The sequence below is a fragment of the Hydractinia symbiolongicarpus genome, chromosome 5, assembly GCF_029227915.1.
Source record: "Hydractinia symbiolongicarpus strain clone_291-10 chromosome 5, HSymV2.1, whole genome shotgun sequence".
NCBI lineage: Eukaryota > Metazoa > Cnidaria > Hydrozoa > Anthoathecata > Hydractiniidae > Hydractinia > Hydractinia symbiolongicarpus.
The window spans coordinates 21,801,020-21,818,083 of NC_079879.1; the positions used below are offsets into that span (position 1 = coordinate 21,801,020).

The 17,064-nt window shown below is 36.6% G+C and overlaps 1 protein-coding gene across 3 annotated transcripts in view; it reads right to left on the minus strand.

Moving 5' to 3' along the window:
• Nucleotides 1–210: 210 nt before the first annotated feature.
• LOC130645350 (uncharacterized) overlaps nucleotides 211–17,064 on the minus strand; it is a 31,743-nt gene continuing 14,889 nt past the window's right edge. For 2 of the 3 annotated variants that reach the window (XM_057451319.1, XM_057451318.1), the window contains 10 exons: nucleotides 16,200–16,334; nucleotides 14,979–15,066; nucleotides 14,516–14,607; nucleotides 13,080–13,301; nucleotides 12,851–13,004; nucleotides 12,441–12,532; nucleotides 11,961–12,137; nucleotides 11,686–11,879; nucleotides 8,452–9,593; nucleotides 211–8,025 (listed from right to left, as the gene is read on the minus strand). In XM_057451319.1, coding sequence (XP_057307302.1) covers nucleotides 1,165–8,025; nucleotides 8,452–9,593; nucleotides 11,686–11,879; nucleotides 11,961–12,137; nucleotides 12,441–12,532; nucleotides 12,851–13,004; nucleotides 13,080–13,301; nucleotides 14,516–14,607; nucleotides 14,979–15,066; nucleotides 16,200–16,334 — 9,157 coding nt within the window. In that variant the 3' untranslated portion in view covers nucleotides 211–1,164. The remainder of the gene's footprint in view (nucleotides 8,026–8,451; nucleotides 9,594–11,685; nucleotides 11,880–11,960; nucleotides 12,138–12,440; nucleotides 12,533–12,850; nucleotides 13,005–13,079; nucleotides 13,302–14,515; nucleotides 14,608–14,978; nucleotides 15,067–16,199; nucleotides 16,335–17,064) is intronic. The other variant, XM_057451320.1, reaches the window with a different exon arrangement.

Consider the following 17,064-nt stretch of genomic DNA (forward strand, 5'->3'; position numbering starts at 1 on the left):
ACATGGCTAATTCGCGAAAAACGCCTTTCCTTCAAGGTTACTCCATAGAATTTCAAGTTTTTAAGGTCACTGTTTCATTCCCTAGTTTGACTCATTCCGATAATTGTTAAAAAAAGGCAAAATACGAGCTCTTTTGATGTTGTAGATATATGGCGAACCGATATAGTTTATCTCCCTGAGAACCACGGGACTATTTTGTAAAATTAAAACTGAAAAGAATTAAAACCACAGTTTCAAACTAACACCTACAGATGTAAAAACACAAATATTTACAAAAATTAAGAAATAGAGGATAAAATAAATCGTAATATAAATCTCATCTAACAGATAAATAATCTACAAAGGTGAATTGAACCGATTGCTTTATTAAAAAATTATTGACAAAAAAAGGTAGGCAAAAAGTGACCAAATTTTGGTCCAGTAAATATTTTGTACCGTACGTAAAGAGCACAAACCCCTTTAAAACTCATTACAAACTTGAATGTTTCCAGTTTAGCTTTTTCAGGTGAATTTGTCATAAATTGCTTTGTATATACTTTATATTCTTTAAACTCAACGAGTATTTTCTGAATTAATCGGTTACAAGTTACTAATTTTTGTGCTGTTGAATGACAACTGTTTCAAATTTTTAATGACTCTTTTTTTAAGGTACGGTATATGTGTAAAGATATGGAACAAAATAAAATCGACAATTTTGCTACATTCTTTTAATAACACTTTTTAAAGTATAAAAATTGATATACACGGTAGTTGTTAACTGGAAAGAATCATATCGAATCATATCAAGTATCACAGCTGACAAACATTGCGAAGCAAAACTTTGTCAATGACAACAACAACAACAGCAGCAATAAAAAAGCAACGTCGTTATATAAAAAAGTAAAAGGTTAAAAGAATAATCAAACAAAAGAAGAACCAGATAGAAAAAAGGTTTACGTGAAAATATCTCAAAATGTAATATAAAAAAGGTAAGCTAAAAATATCTTTTCTTGGCAAGAAAAAAAACAAACAAGATCCCTAAACTAACACTTTCGGCTCGACAAAAAAAACAACTGGTTAGTAATACCTATCATTCTGACGGTTATTATAAAGCATGAAATCAGGTTGAAAACGCTTAAACACACCAGCTGGGGGACTGTCATTCTAAATAAATCTGATAACCAATTAGAAATCTTCGTATCTATTGTGTGCATGCCTTCCAGGCGACCCCCTGCCTTCCGGCATGACGCCTCTTTTTGGCTCGCGTGGATAAAAACCAGGATATGGACGATGATGATGTTCCACGTGGTATCGATCAGGAGAAGAGTCGTAATAATAATTTTCATCGTACGAATTATACGAGTCTCTTGGACGGCCACCGTAACGCTCGACATACCGACGTTCGTGATGATCGCTATGGTGGCTACCGTGTTGGTCGTCGTAACAATCGTAGTGATAACGGCTATGAGAATGACGATCTTTGTATCCCCGATCACCTGGATAGCGTCGGCGTTCAGATGTGTTGTAATCATTTTGAGAATAACTTTCTTCTGATAGGCCTCGCTGTTTTGATCTCTCTGTTGAAGTTGTAGAACCACTACCTGGACGCTGCAACATTCGATCATTGATGGGACTGTTGGCATCTCTCTTACCATTGGTATGGTCGGTACCATTCAATTGACTGGCACTATCGTTACTAGAGGACCGAGACCTATCTCCTGGTTTAGCGCTGTCATACAGCATCCTTCCTCTCCCCTTACCTCTCGTTGAAGTTTTAGAATAGGAAGGACTTCTCGAAGAGCTCCGTCGTTCACTCATTCTAGGTTTCAAGTCAGACTCTTCCGGTCGTCCATTAAATCTTTTGTCACAAAATTGTGACCTTCTATCGACAGGATACGATCTGTTATAATACGAATCTTCATAGCAATTTTGGCGATATTCGTGGTCTGGCATCCGGTGGTTAAAGCGTTTGACATAATAGTCATGAGGCATATCTTCATAATCATTGAAGTAGTTTCTTCGATCCATGTGAGGAGGTACCCTTTCTCTCTGCAATCCTCTGGGGTGTCCTCTAAAAACACCTTTAGACCCACCGCCACGAGCATCCCGCAAGAAATCTGTTCCACGAAAAGGTGTAGGCCACTCCCTTGGTTGACTTGCATTAACCGACTCTCTCGACTTGTGTTTGTTAAATATAAACTCAGCCAGCCCTTCGTCCACCAGCTTTTCTGAGATGTCCATTCCTGATTGTGTGTCGTGCATAACCACGCGATTTATAACATCGTGAATTTTGACGAGTTTAAAATTCATAAGCTTTCCTTCCACCATCGACTTGAATCTTTTTATCGCCTCAGTGGAATAGTTCGGAGATGTTCCACTTGGAGTGATGTACTGAAGTTGCATTGTTACTGCTTGAGCAGGTAACGCCTTCATGTCATCCGGTAACGGTCGCAAACATTTGCGGTCAACACGACTTTTAATGCCGTAATCGATGAGCCAAATAACCATTTTTTCATCAACGCGGCATTCCATTAAAAACGCTCTGTACCAAAGGTTATCGTGATACTTGACAACACAAAGTTGTCCGGGCGTAAACACATTATCACATTCTGAAGTTTCTTCATACAGATCTTTCAACTTATCACTTAACGCGTCGACTTCAATGATACGCTCTTCATTGTACAATTGTACGTAGAACAAGCGTGGGCTCACTGCGCAAGTGACAATGGCTTGGAAGGGGCCATCTGTAGGAGCGGGTTGAATAGAAATAACCTTTAAAACTGCACCAAAAGGTACGCCCCTTAAAACTTGTTTCGGTTTAGCGCTTTCCGTGATCTCTTTCGGTATAATCGGTTGAAATACCGTAGCGTATTCTTCAAACAGCTGGTCAACACTTTCGCCAGTTGCTGCCATTTTCATCTTTACATTCATAACAACACCTTCTTTAAATTTCGGCAGCACCTTGATAGTTTCTCCGTCAATAATTCCTTTAAAATAATCAATCGCCTCCTCTGACCATGCACCGGTGCCATCTTTTGGTTTAACTGTCATAAGTTTTAATGGTATTGCTTGGGCGGGAAGTTTCGTAAATTTTCGATTTAGGGGTTTCAATTCTGCCTGAGGAATATTCGAAGTGAAACCATGATCAATGGCGAAGACTGTGCAATTTGTTTCTTCCACGCTTGTAACAATGGCACGGCGCCATTTTAAGTGTTCGTCTTTCACAGAACACAACGAACCAGCTCTGACGACATCCAAATCGCACTCGTTCTCCTCAACAATTTGCTCAGATATTTTCTCGACTTCTTCCAAGCTCTGCGCATCGGCGATAACAGCATATACGAGATGGGGCGACACGACGTGAGTCACGTACAATTGCACGGGTTGAGAGGACAAGTGCGCTACGCCCATTTTCATGCTGACAGAATCTAAAGCGTGTGCACTCACAGGGAGACTGGAAATAACAAAGCGACTTGTCTCAGCATTCGTGCTTTCCTCAGATGTATCGTTAAAAATCTTTGGTAAATCATCTTTAGTCTTGCTATCGACTACTGTACTTTTAACGATTTTGGTAATAGGTTCATATTTCGCTTCAGGAAGAAGCGCAATTTCGTCTTCTACGTCTCCATAACCGTTTATATCGGCTATTTCTTCTTTCTCATTAACGAAAGGTGGATCAACTGATTCGCTCTGAATAGTCACTAGTTTTGTTACAAGGCTTGCGCTTTTGAAATCTTCTTGGGTGAGCAAGAGTTCGTTAGTTTTCACTTCAACTACTTTTTTTTCTTTAGATACTTGTTCCAGTTTATTAACCACGGGCGATTTCTCTTCATTCGTTTGTTTTGTTTCCTGACGTTGATACACGGTTAATTGTGGCTGAGATTGAGCTGCAAACGACTCTGAACTCTCATCCGATTTGTTTGGTTGTTCCGTACTCTGTTGTTCTTCTTGCCGTGATTTCGTTTGAATCTCTTTTTTGTAGGTGTATTCGATGCATTTCGCAATATCCTCGCCACTTTCATCGTCACAAAGTTGTACCTCGTAAGAACTAGAATGCTTGGCGATCAATTTCATCGAAAGCAATTTATTTTCCGTTTTCTCTCGGAAACATTTTATGGCAGTTCCAGTAATCGGGACTGAGTTTGGATTATGTAAAGACAAACAAACTGCTAGTGATGGCATAGTAAGAAAATCTTTCGACACTGGGCGCAACTCGTCGAACTTTAATTCACGGTCGTTTCCGTAATCTATAAAAACAACGACGGCCGACGACTCATCTACTTGTTTGACGAACGCTCGATACCAACAATCTGCATCTAAAGCGCAACACAGCTCGTTTATCGACGGTTTGTACGACTTTAACTCGTGCTCCTCGCAATAAGTGCACATCTGTAAAGTAAGTTCGTATATTTTGGTAGCCATGTCTTGTACGCACAATTGAGCAAAGAAACGATTTACACTTTCTGTATGTGATATTACAATCTTGCATTCGCCTGGAACATTTTGTGCCGGTAGTTTTGTATAACAATCCAACTCCGCCGCAAATGAATCAGAAATATCTATTTCAGACACACCCACAGGCGGCTTTTCATTATGAATCTCGGGCTGAGGACCAACAGCATAACCGCGAGTGATAAATTCCTGATTGACGTCGGAAACAACGTCAGTCGAGAGCGTCACAAAAAAATGATCGGCGGTCCTTTCCTTTACGGTGCAATAACATACCTTGTTTAAGAATGTCTCAGTAAAATACTTCACACATTCACCCGACCATGCGTCATCTGGTGAAGAGCTTGCTATGTTGTATAGACTCATATGCAATGCTTGCTGTTCTAACTTTGCGTACTTCTCCGGAAGACGTCGTATATCCGTCAAGCTAATTACCTCTTCGTTGCCATAATCAATTGAAATGACGTGTATCGTATCACCGTCGATCCGATTAACTTTAACGCGGAAAAACTGATCAAATGAAACAAAAAAACCTGCACAAATTTCCCCGACCACCGGTTCGTATTTCTCTTCTGGGTTGTCATGTTCAAATTCTAATGTGAGTTGATTACAAATATCGTCCAACTGTTGAATGTTTTCCACCTGAGCCAATTGACATTGAAAATTGCTGGGCGAACAAATATTGACAACAAACAAGCTTGTTCTTTCGGATGGTAGATTCAATTTCGGAATATGCTCGTCCATTATGCGTGCAGGTAACACTGGCACGACTACAGCACTTGTTGGTGGCTTCTGAGTGAACGATTGCGGTGTTGAACAACTGGCAAATTTGCTCGAAATAAGAATGTCTCCAACATCTTGTCCGCTCACAGCAGCAGTAATCTCGATAACATCACCACTAGTTGACACCTCGTGGACAGAGATTTTTTGCAAGAGTGTTAGTTCGCTAAACTTTGCGGACGCTTCCGAAGTCCAAACATCTTCATTATTTGGGGCGACGCCATGAAGGCAAAAAGCAACTGCCTGTGTAGGAATGTCTGCTGCAACAGATGGTAGTGGCTGCATGTGGGAGAGAGGCATCTCCATTGACTCACCATAATCAAGCAGAAACACATCTGCAACAGCACTCGATAAAGACACAACAGCAACACGATACCATTCACTATAAAGCTCAGCAAAGCCTGCACATACCTCGTTTAGTTCCGGTGTGTATTCTGCTTTTGACGAATAATCACCCAACTCTGCCAAAGATACGGAAATGGTAGACACAGCAGTGATGTTCTCTTCTTTTACAACCTGTCCGTAAAACAACCACGGGTCTTTAACATAAGTAACTAGAATGTCAAAATCGCTGTCGCTTGGTTTGAAATAAGGTAGATCGGTTACATAATATTTTCTTTGCGTCTCCACCAAAGAACTTGGTTGTGGCTTTTGAATGATAGACTGGGGTGAAGAGCTTCTCGCAAAATTGTTGGAAAGTAGAGAATCGGCAATATTTTCTCCGTTAACAGCAACCTTTATCTTAATAACATCATCATTTGTTGACACTTTGTGAATAGATATCTTTTGTAGCAAAATTTGTTCGCCGAATTTGGTACACGTTGTCGCATCCCACATAACCCCGTTGCTAGGGGCGACGCCATGCAAGCAAAAGGAGACTGCTTGTGTAGGGATATCTGCTACAGCAAGAGGTAGTGGCTGCAGGTGGGAGAGGGGTATCTCCATCGACTCACCATAATCCAATAAAAAAACATCTGCAACAGCACTCGATAAAGACACAACAGCAACACGATACCATTCATTATAAAGCTCAGCAAAGCCTGCACATACCTCGTTTAGTTCCGGTGTGTATTCTGCTTTTGACGAATAATTACCCAACTCTGCCAAAGATACGGAAATGGTAGACACAGCAGTGATGTTCTCTTCTTTTACAACCTGTCCGTAAAACAACCACGGGTCTTTAACATAAGTAACTAGAATGTCAAAATCGCTGTCCCTTGGTTTGAAATAAGGTAGATCGGTTACATAATATTTTCTTTGCGTCTCCACCAAAGAACTTGGTTGTGGCTTTTGAATGATAGACTGGGGTGAGGAGCTTCTCGCAAAATTGTTGGAAAGTAGAGAATCGGCAATATCTTCTCCGTTAACAGCAACCTTTACCTTAATAACATCATCATTTGTTGACACTTTGTGAATAGATATCTTTTGTAGCAAAATTTGTTCGCTGAATTTGGTACACGTTGTCGCATCCCACATAACCCCGTTGCTAGGGGCGACGCCATGCAAGCAAAAGGAGACTGCTTGTGTAGGGATATCTGCTACAGCAAGAGGTAGTGGCTGCAGGTGGGAGAGGGGTATCTCCATCGACTCACCATAATCCAATAAAAAAACATCTGCAACAGCACTCGATAAAGACACAACAGCAACACGATACCATTCATTATAAAGCTCAGCAAAGCCTGCACATACCTCGTTTAGTTCCGGTGTGTATGCTGCTTTTGACGAATAATCACCCAACTCTGCCAAAGATACGGAAATGGTAGACACAGCAGTGATGTTCTCTTCTTTTACAACCTGTCCGTAAAACAACCACGGGTCTTTAACATAAGTAACTAGAATGTCAAGATCGCTGTCCCTTGGCTTGAAATAAGGTAGATCGGTTACATAAAATCTCCTTGTTTGTATTGAATGTACAGCGTCATTTAACTCAAGTAGGCTACCAAACTGGGATGTTAACTGGTCAGCCACATCGTCACCGTCGGTAGTTAGCCATCGTACTGAAAACAAGTCCTTGTTATCATCACCTATGATGCAACAGCCTCGTTGCAATTCAACTTTGTTTTTTAACATGTTTATTGCATCTTTGTTCCAGGAACCGCTTGCACTTTTTAATCCATACAATGACAAAGGTGTCGAGCGAGCAGGTAGTTTAAAACAATCACCAACCGGCAGAGAACATACACAATGCAATTTCACTTCTAGTCTGTTTCCATAATCGATCAGTTGCACGGTAGCAGAAGAAGATTTAATACACAAGACAACTGCGCGATACCATTCCTGATAGTCTTCATGAAAGACGGCACATACCTCATCAACAAGTGGTGAATAGGAAGACGTTGTGTCGGTTTTTTCAGTTAGTTCAAGCGTTATGGCTTGAACCTGTTCAGTTATGGATTTTAAGTCACCAACCCAGGCATGGAAATCATTTGGACTGTTTACGTTGGTCGCAATAGCGTCGTATTGTTTGCCTTCCTCCAAAGGATCTTGCTTCGGTAAATCTGTCAGCATAACACGCTCAACCGTGCTAACCATCATACTCTGAAGCGACTCGACCAGGGACGCACTTCCATGATCTAAAAGCACGTCGCAAACCATTTCATCGTCCTTGACTTTTTTACAGCGAATCGTGGACAGTTTATTCAATAGGGAAGATTTTAAGAAATCAATAACGTTATCCGGCCATGCGTTGTTATTGGATGGTTGGAGGTTAAGACTAAACTTGATAGCATATCTCGGGAAGTTTAACAGTGCTTCGTTGATGCAGCGAAGATTGCTTGTCTCGACTTCGGCCTTGTTGCCATAATCAACGAAGGATACCTGAAACAACCGCAGGATTGACAGGTAAGATGTAATAGAAAAAGCAAGTCGAACATAACTTCGCAGGATTTTTTGCAGTACCTTAATTCATTAATTTTCGCGCATTCAATTTCTGCGCACTCGTTACTGGTTATAAATATAAAAAAAGCTTCATTAGCACATTGATACGTTTCACTTTATAAAAAATTAGGGTTAATAAAAGAGAAAATATTGCTATAATTATGATCTTCTTATTCACTTTTTTTTAATTTCGTGCGATTTACTTTTCGCGTACCTTCTAATTAAAATATTCCGCACCCATTTTTGCGCAGCCAAATGCGCGAAAACTTCTTGAATTAAGATACATTTAAAACTAAATTACTAACACAATAAATAATTAAAATTTTTTGATTACCAACAGTAGTACAAACAAAAAATCCTACTCACTCTAGCAGTGCTCATGTCGGTGTCGTACTGCACAATACTTGCTCTGTACCAACATCCGTCCTCGCTGAACTTTGCGACACAAATCTCGTTGATCTTCGGGGTAAAGGGAGGTGCAGCATCCACATTCACAAAAGTCTCATACAACAGTTCAGTTACTTGCTGTAGTCCTTGCAGCGCTGCATCATGCATCAACTGACCATAAAACAGGTGTGGAGAGACTACTTCTGTAACGCAAAGTTGGAATTCATTCACATCAGGAAATGGTTGAACAGGCAGATCTGGTAACATCATGCCACGGATTGCGTCAGAACAAGAAGGCCGCCGTTTAATTGTACTTAGAGCAGAATGCCCGTTCATTTTGATTGTTTCTATAAAATTAGTTATAATATACTCATTAAGGTTTTCTCCATCGCATTTGAGGATTACAGCAGACGACTCTCCTTCAAAAACTACAGTCAAAGCTTTCCCTTCAACGTAGTCGTTTAAAGTCGCACACACACTATTGTGATATGACAAATCGGCTACACTTTCCAAACCACTTAAGACAAAACAACCTTCTTGTTTCGGTAAAGACAAACAATCTGAAGCTAGATAGGTTAAGTTTTTTATTTGCTCTTGCTTGTCCAGTCCATTGTCAATGAAATGTATATCAACAACAGAGTCGTAACTGAGTTCAGAACTTAGCGGCGTCGACTTAACAACAGCTCGACCCCAATCTTGGTCAGTAAACATTGCTACTATAAGAAGACCAACATTCACATCGTTTAGATCAACATTCCTTCTCATTTCATTACATTGTCTAAACGACGTTTCCATAGCAACTAAAGATTCTGCATAATGCCGTTGGCTCTTACACACTGCTATGCCACTAACAGTCAAGTCAGTGCGAAAGACAGCAAAGAGCAGTTTTACGTCACCGTTGAGGTTTTCTCTTGGTGGAATATCGCAGACGTATGATGCTCTGGTAACTTTCACAGGCGGCATCAACGAACTACTAATCGGCGACATAGTAGCCGTGGAGTCGCAAATTACTTTGTGTGTTGGCCAGTCATTCGATTGACATTCTCGATTACAATAAGGCGAGTGACAGCGAGCACATTTTTTACTCGCTCCTGGAGAGAAACAGTACACGCAAACATCACCTAAACAGAAAAATACTCTCTACTTCATATGTTGAAGGCTGATGAAATCACACACGCTACAACATACACAGCTGTGGTTGCACAAGTAAAACAAAAAAAACTACAACTCAAAACAGCAAAAAACAACAATACAATAAAACCAAAAATCTAATCTTAAAGATTTTCCGTCCTAGTTCAAGGAGGGTTATAGAGGTCGAAATTGGTATCTGACATTAACCCTAACAACAAAGTATCACAAAATAAACAGAGGTAAAGGTGACAAACCTGTCCACATAGCAAAAGAACAGTCAAAAAAATACAGATATATCAAAATAGAACTGTAGTAAGTTAGACTTAAATGGTGATTTTGATTAAAAGATTACAATGAAAAAGTTGACTGGTGGATTTGTCGTAAAGCATTCACCTCCAGTCATGCCAGATAATAAAAAAAGTGTTAATCGATCGTTTCTGCTTAACGTTCAGCACGAGAATAGCATTGGTATCTTAGACGATTGTCTGGTTGAGCGGCTGCTTTAAATGCACTTTGCCTTTTATATCTGAATGGCCAAACGTTAGGTATCAAACTTGAGATATACAATGAAATTTTTAGACAACCATGAAAACCTTATTTACGGTTAATTTGGGGTAGTAGCATAATTTTTCTCAAACATGAAATTAACTGAAATTTGTAAATCATTTGTTCTCAGGTTAAATAGTTTGTCTATAAAAAAGAAACAAATATATTTTAATGTAAAGGAAAAGTGAGAAACCATATTTTTAGCTAATTTTGGGCCGCTTTGCAGTTAGTCGTCTGGCAACAAGATTGTCTCTGGACCATATAAAAATATAAATTGCTTACATTTTAAACCATTTGTAAAAAAAATAATACTCTACAAAAACAATCTATTTATTTATTTCTGGGTCAATTGTTACTTTTTAGCATTCATTAGTAATTAATTTTCTGCAAAAAATCAGAAACGCTAAGAAACGGATCCCAAGCAAGGCTGTGACTAACGTAAGAAAAGAACAAACATACGGACGGACCCTGATTCATACCTCACTTCCTTAACGCGCATGACCAAAAGAACTTGATAAAGTGAACCAGTTTGGCAAATTGATTGACCAAATCCTTTTTTATAGAAAAGGAAAAAGGTATTTCAAAATTAGTTTAAAAAATTTGAAGTTCATTGCATTTTAACAACATCTGCCGCTATCAATATTATAAAGCCCGTGGAAAAATCCAGAGGCAGAATAAAAATGAAAAAGAAGCGTCACTCGAATTTTGATGACGTCAGCAACCCATCACCAAAAAATGAATTAGAACCTTGTTTTCACGTTGTCTCTATTATGTAGAGCTTAAAACGCTTATCAAGAAAATGTATCATGTACTTTTGACAAAGGGTTGCAGAGATATTAGGGTTTAAAGGTTTTTTTGATGACGTCATCAACTCGTCCATTCCAAAACGGATTTGGGGAGCAGGGTTTGGGAAAATACCCAAATTGGTCCTTGGTGGTCACTAGTTACCCACACGGTGAAAAATCATTGACGTCACCACCTCGTTTCCAAGTTATTTGGCCTCAAAGTTTTGAGTGCACTGTAATGGCTTCACTAATCTTAATTAACTATCATTTGACGTCAATACTATTTTACCATTAAAGTTTGATAAATTACAGAACCCTTTTTTGGGCGATGTTATACAGACTTTATCAAAGAAAGTAGTGAAGATAATAATCCACTTTGTAAAAGTCACAGACAGACAGACAGACAGACAGACAGACAGACGGAACTGGCGTATTATTCTAGAGATTATTATTATCAATATTATTATTATGCCATTATGTTATTACCACCACAACTTTCATGCAAAAATATGCCGGGCAGTCCGCACACATCATACAACTTATGTTCATTTAATGAAAGCAATAACTTTATTGACCTTCTATATTCATGTTATCACTACACTGTTCATATTGTTTTTATTTTTATTACTAAATTAGCTAAAATAAAAACCGAAATACTTTAATATATTTACCTTCTATTTTTCACCCTGCTTTTTGTATCTTAACTATTTTTAGTTAACACGATTGAAATCTTGAAATAAAAACTACGTACCGTTTTTAGGTGACAATTCTTTTGATAATGTTACTACATTATTATGTGAGATGTCCTCTGTAGAACCGGCATGTTCATTAACTGCAGTTTTAGTGACTGTAGGTGATTTTTCTGGTGAAATAGTTGGTTTTTCCTGGTGCAGGTTGTAATTTGACAAATCATTATGTCCTTGTGAAAAATGCTTTTGAAACGGACTACAAAAAAATGTTAAAATAAACGTTTACTAAACGATAAATATTTATCACACACACATCTGCATGTTGCTGAACACTTACTTTTCGTTGTACAACTGCTCATAGAATAAATCATCTTCTGTCATTCTAATCTTCCGTCCGTATTCTGCAGCAGATTGGTTGGAATAAGTTACAGAAAGCTGATTTTCCTTGTAAATGTAGTCGTGAAAATAATCCACAGCCTTATCGGCTTCTTTGATTGTCTCATATGAAACAAACCTTACAGTAGAAAATAGAGAAAAATAAAAAAAAAACTTTCAATACAGAGGGGGTTTGTACGAAGAGTCAGGGCTCATTAACTTATTTTTAATTTTTATTTCTAATTTGTATGAAAGCATGTGCTGCCCTTTGTTTTTGCACAATTCTTAAATAATATAAAAACAGTGCCAGTGAACATTCCCTCTAACTTTTGTAATTTTTGTAATGCACAAAAGGCATAAAATCTCACAGCACAGCATGTTTAGCAATGGAAATCAGATCCATACAACCATGACACCAAATTAACAAAATTCTTTTGTTTACCCAAAAGTTGTAGCTTGGTTGTTACTCTTTGCGGGAGTGACTATGCAGTTAAAAGTTGGACCAAATTTGTCAAACAGCCTCTTTAGTTCAATCTAAAGATAAAAATCGTTATATAAAAGACATCTCAAATAATTTTGCCTTTCTTCAAAGTTGTCTGTACAGGGTTCGAATTAGAAATATAAAGTCAGTTCGCAAAAAATTGATAACGGTGGAGAAAAAAACCTTTTCAGCTGTGTTCTACAACAGTAATAGAAATAAGTCATACAAACGATTGATAGAACAATAGGATTCCCATTTTAAATTTTTTTCGTAAAATGATTCGTAAAGACGCCATTTGAAATCTGCTGTATCAAAAAAAAAAAATAATAATAAAAGAAAAAGTAAAATAATAAATAAAAAGTCATATATACATCTGATGTTCCCACTTTTAAACCTTGGACATACAATCTTGGCCTCTTCTTAGGTTCACTAATGACCACACTGTCAAGATGAGATCCTTCTGCTATCTTTTCAACTTTTTTGTCTACATCATTTTTTATATCTGCTACAACTGGCTGATGAGAGCTAAATACATTTTAAATAACAATAAAATATGATTCATACAGTTGAACTTGACTTGTAGTAAAACTTAAATGATACCTTGTTATTGAAATTGATTCATCTGGAATGTCACTGAGATCACTTCTACTGCCATGACCATTGCTACCCCATATCACTTTCTCCTGTTGTACATCGTCAGGAACTTCACTGTTTTTCTGAAAAGCCAGCCGTACCTGCAATTTTTGTTTGCCACCAAATACAAAGCCATTGTATTTTCGAATAGCAGTCTCAGCATCGCGTACACTTTTGTAGGTCACAAAGCTAGAAAAGTGTTAAATGTTTAATTATTACCCAAGCTTTTTTGTTTTTGTTTGGAACATGTTTTTCTTTCACATCTTACTGTAAGATATGTTCAAAGGCACTGCTAAGAGTTTCTTTATTATTTACACATTACTTATTTCACCTAGGCTAATTCAGTCACACTTAGTTACCTTACCATTTCATAGTTGTAATGATTTGCAGACACCCCAAACGTAAGATACCTTTTTAATTAATAGGGATGTGACCATAAAAAGACAGGTAATCAAGACACAAACAGGAAATTCCTTAAAGAAAACAACATGCATGCTACAAATTGCACACATGAATCCATATTAGAGAATTTGCGTGTGTAATTCTCATTGATTTTTTAATTCACTTTATAGGGCCCCTAATGGCGTAAAAGTGTTAAATATATTAACAAGACAGATTACTTTGTCGTAGGAAGTAACATAAATTATATACTGCACGATTACATTAAAACACTAAATGAAGAGAGAGGCTGTGTTGTACCATGTTTTATTTACTGCTATAGTCTACCGTTCTGCTTGAGGTATTGCCCTGCCCCTCAACTTGGCCCCAGACTATCTTTTCACCAGGGGTTGTCTTTTCTCCATAACAATTGTAAAACAAGGGGTCATTTATTTCCTTTTGCAGTCAAAGCCACTTTTCGCACATGTTTTTAAAGTTCCTGATAGTAACCTGTTCGCTAAAGTATTCTACAAAGTTACTAAAAATAGAATAGTTTACAGAACAATTATTAAAACAAGAAAAAATACTTTACTTTAGCTACGAATAAAATCAAAGTGATTTGATTTTATTCCGAATAGTTTAACAAAGTTTGAAAAATGCCGACAACACACCTGCTTTGCACAAATAAAACCTCAGCAAACAAGGCAAAATGTTTTTGCAAATAAGTGTATTTGTAAAGTTGAAAAAAATGATGCCTAATCCAGAAGGTATTTTGGAAAGAATTATTTCGTCCCAAAAATAGGCGATAAACTGAAAGATTCAAGTTTTTGTAATAATAAACTCTGCATCGTAAATACATGTATTATTTAGAGTAATATGTATGTCCAATTTTGATAAAGGGGTATTCCAAAACTCTACTACTTGCTCTATACAACATAAATTTTGTCACAACATAAAGATAAATTATTATGGCACTGCTGGAGAGTCAATGCACACTTGTAATGTTAACATTTCGGTTAACTAACCCGAAAGTGGTGTTACTGGATGTATCTCTAGGTCGGCATCGCTTCACATTTGAGCAGCTTCCAACTGAACCAAATAAATTTTTCATTCCATCCTGAAAAGATTAAGAGGTACACAAGACAGCAAACCGTTGTGACAGTTGCTTACAAAATACAAATACATAAGAGATCATTAACTTTTAAATGACACAATAATATTCCACGTAAAATCGAACCTACAAAAAAGTGTGTTTTAAAAGTTATGTCCAATTCTCATGCTAAAAGTGGCATGTCATTTTAAAAATCAAAATATGAAAAAATTGAAAGATGAAAGAATTTCCTTGTAACTACATATTGTGATTACTGATCAAGATTCAGTTGGAATTTTATTTGACAACTGAAAAAAATTCTAGCTGTCAGAGCTTCTTGCATTAAAGTGTAGAATATTTAGACATCTTATTCATATTTATTAGAAGAAAAGACTCACCTCTGTTAATGACAGTGGTATGTTCGAAATGTACAATCGGACTTCTTCAGATCCAACTTTAGTGGGAGATATCTTATAACCGTCGGGTCTAGAAAATTCACAAGTACAAGTTCCTTTACAAAAATTTTGCAAACTTTATTTTTAAGAGGCAAATGGGATGGAAAAAGTAAGAATTTTAGCAAAAATATATAATACACAAAACACAATTAAAAGCATAGGTAATCAACAAGGGCTTCAACAAATGTGGTTGAAGAAATATTTTCTGATAAATACAGAGAAAACAAGCATGTTCTGCAATGAAGAAACAAATATTTTCAATGCTAAAAAAGGAAAACATTTATACAAAAAAATTTAGTGTACATGTAAACTGAATATTTTTAAATGATTAATTTTAAATCCAAATGATACTGTGAAAAAAGTAAATGCTATACCTTGCATTTAAAAAAAAATCATAAGGCCTAAAAAGTCAGGTTAGGGGTAAGGCTGCGAAAACTTTTGCATTATGCGCAAAAAAAAAAGATTATAAAAAAATTGCTATTTTTCCATTACAACTAAACGTAAAAAAACGACGCTTTGCACCTGCTGTGAATTGGTATAACTCAGACAAAGGAACTTTCGTCACTGAAAGTGCTTTGTTTTAAATTAAAATTTCAAACAAAGTAAATTTTTTAAAAAAAACAATAACAGACTTAAAGAAAGTAGAAGAGATATTGATACGAACTGTAAAAAAAGTAAGTACAATTTTATTTGATGTATATATACGAACTTCTGAAACAAAGTTAATCACAAGCAATTTTAAATTCAAACATTGGTTTTTTATGAAATAGTAAAAGTAAACTAAAAACTAATAGTTCGGAGGGATTTTAAAACAAAATATAGCGTTGTTAAAACTTCATACAATTGCATTGTGATGGCTTTAGAATAAAATATGGTATTGTTTAAGCTCTAAACGATTGCAAGGTGATTGCTTGAGGAATTACAGTGTTGTTCAAGCCAACTTTGTTATTATTATTTATTATATAATATCACAATATAAAAGTGAACTTTGTTAACAAAAAGAATTTTTGATATTATTTTTTTTAATAAAGATATGTGCACTAATAGTGCAATTAATATCACAAAATTTGCTGATGATAAAAATTTGCTAAATTCACAGATTTTTTGATGCAGTCTGAAATTTTCTGTGGATTACCAATATGCTTGTTATTAGAAATTATATACCTTGGCACCGCAACATGTTTTTCCACAAAATTGTCATTATATTTCTGTTGTTGATATGTGTTAAAGTTCTTTTGTTCGAATGATGTTTTCATTGGATCCCAATCCGAGAGTGTGTCGTCTTCTACATCATCCATGCTATAGAAACAAGCCAGAGATACAATTTTTAGCAGCGTGCTGGCATACTGCAGTACACTTGAATTTCATAAACATGATAATTCACAATTACATATTACATTATTACAGAACTAGTTGCCAACCCGTGAAAAAATCCACATGGTCGCCAGCCCTTTATATATTGAATTTCGTGTTTCTGTTAGAGACAAACAGACAGAAGATAGCTATTATTAAATCCAAAAAACCACCACAGACTTAAAGGGGAAGTTTGGTCAAAAATTATTTTTTTATTATCAGGCATAAAAGAAAAAAAATGGATACCATAATTTTTTTCAAGTGAAACCCTCTTTTTTCTGAAATAACCTGTGTTAAAGATAAATTAGGTAGCTATATCATCATTTTAGAGCTTGAATTGCTGCGAATTGGATCCATTGCTTACAAATTGACACTGTATTTTCAAAAAAGTAATTTGTTACAGATTTGAAAGAAAATATAGCTAGAAAAAAGTAGGTTCAAAAAACATGCAGAATGCAGTGGAGCGGATACATAGATAAATTATTTACCTTTATTTATTTTCCATGTTGCGAATAATTTAAATTTCGATTCAACAATGGAATAGATCTGGTTGGAAACCGTGATTTTTCAAATTTGACTTGTTAATAAATTTTCTGCTCTGATCAATTTTGATCCAAAGTGAAAGTTGAAATCATTTCAAATTTTCGGGTGGAAGGAAAAAAAATATAAAGGTAAA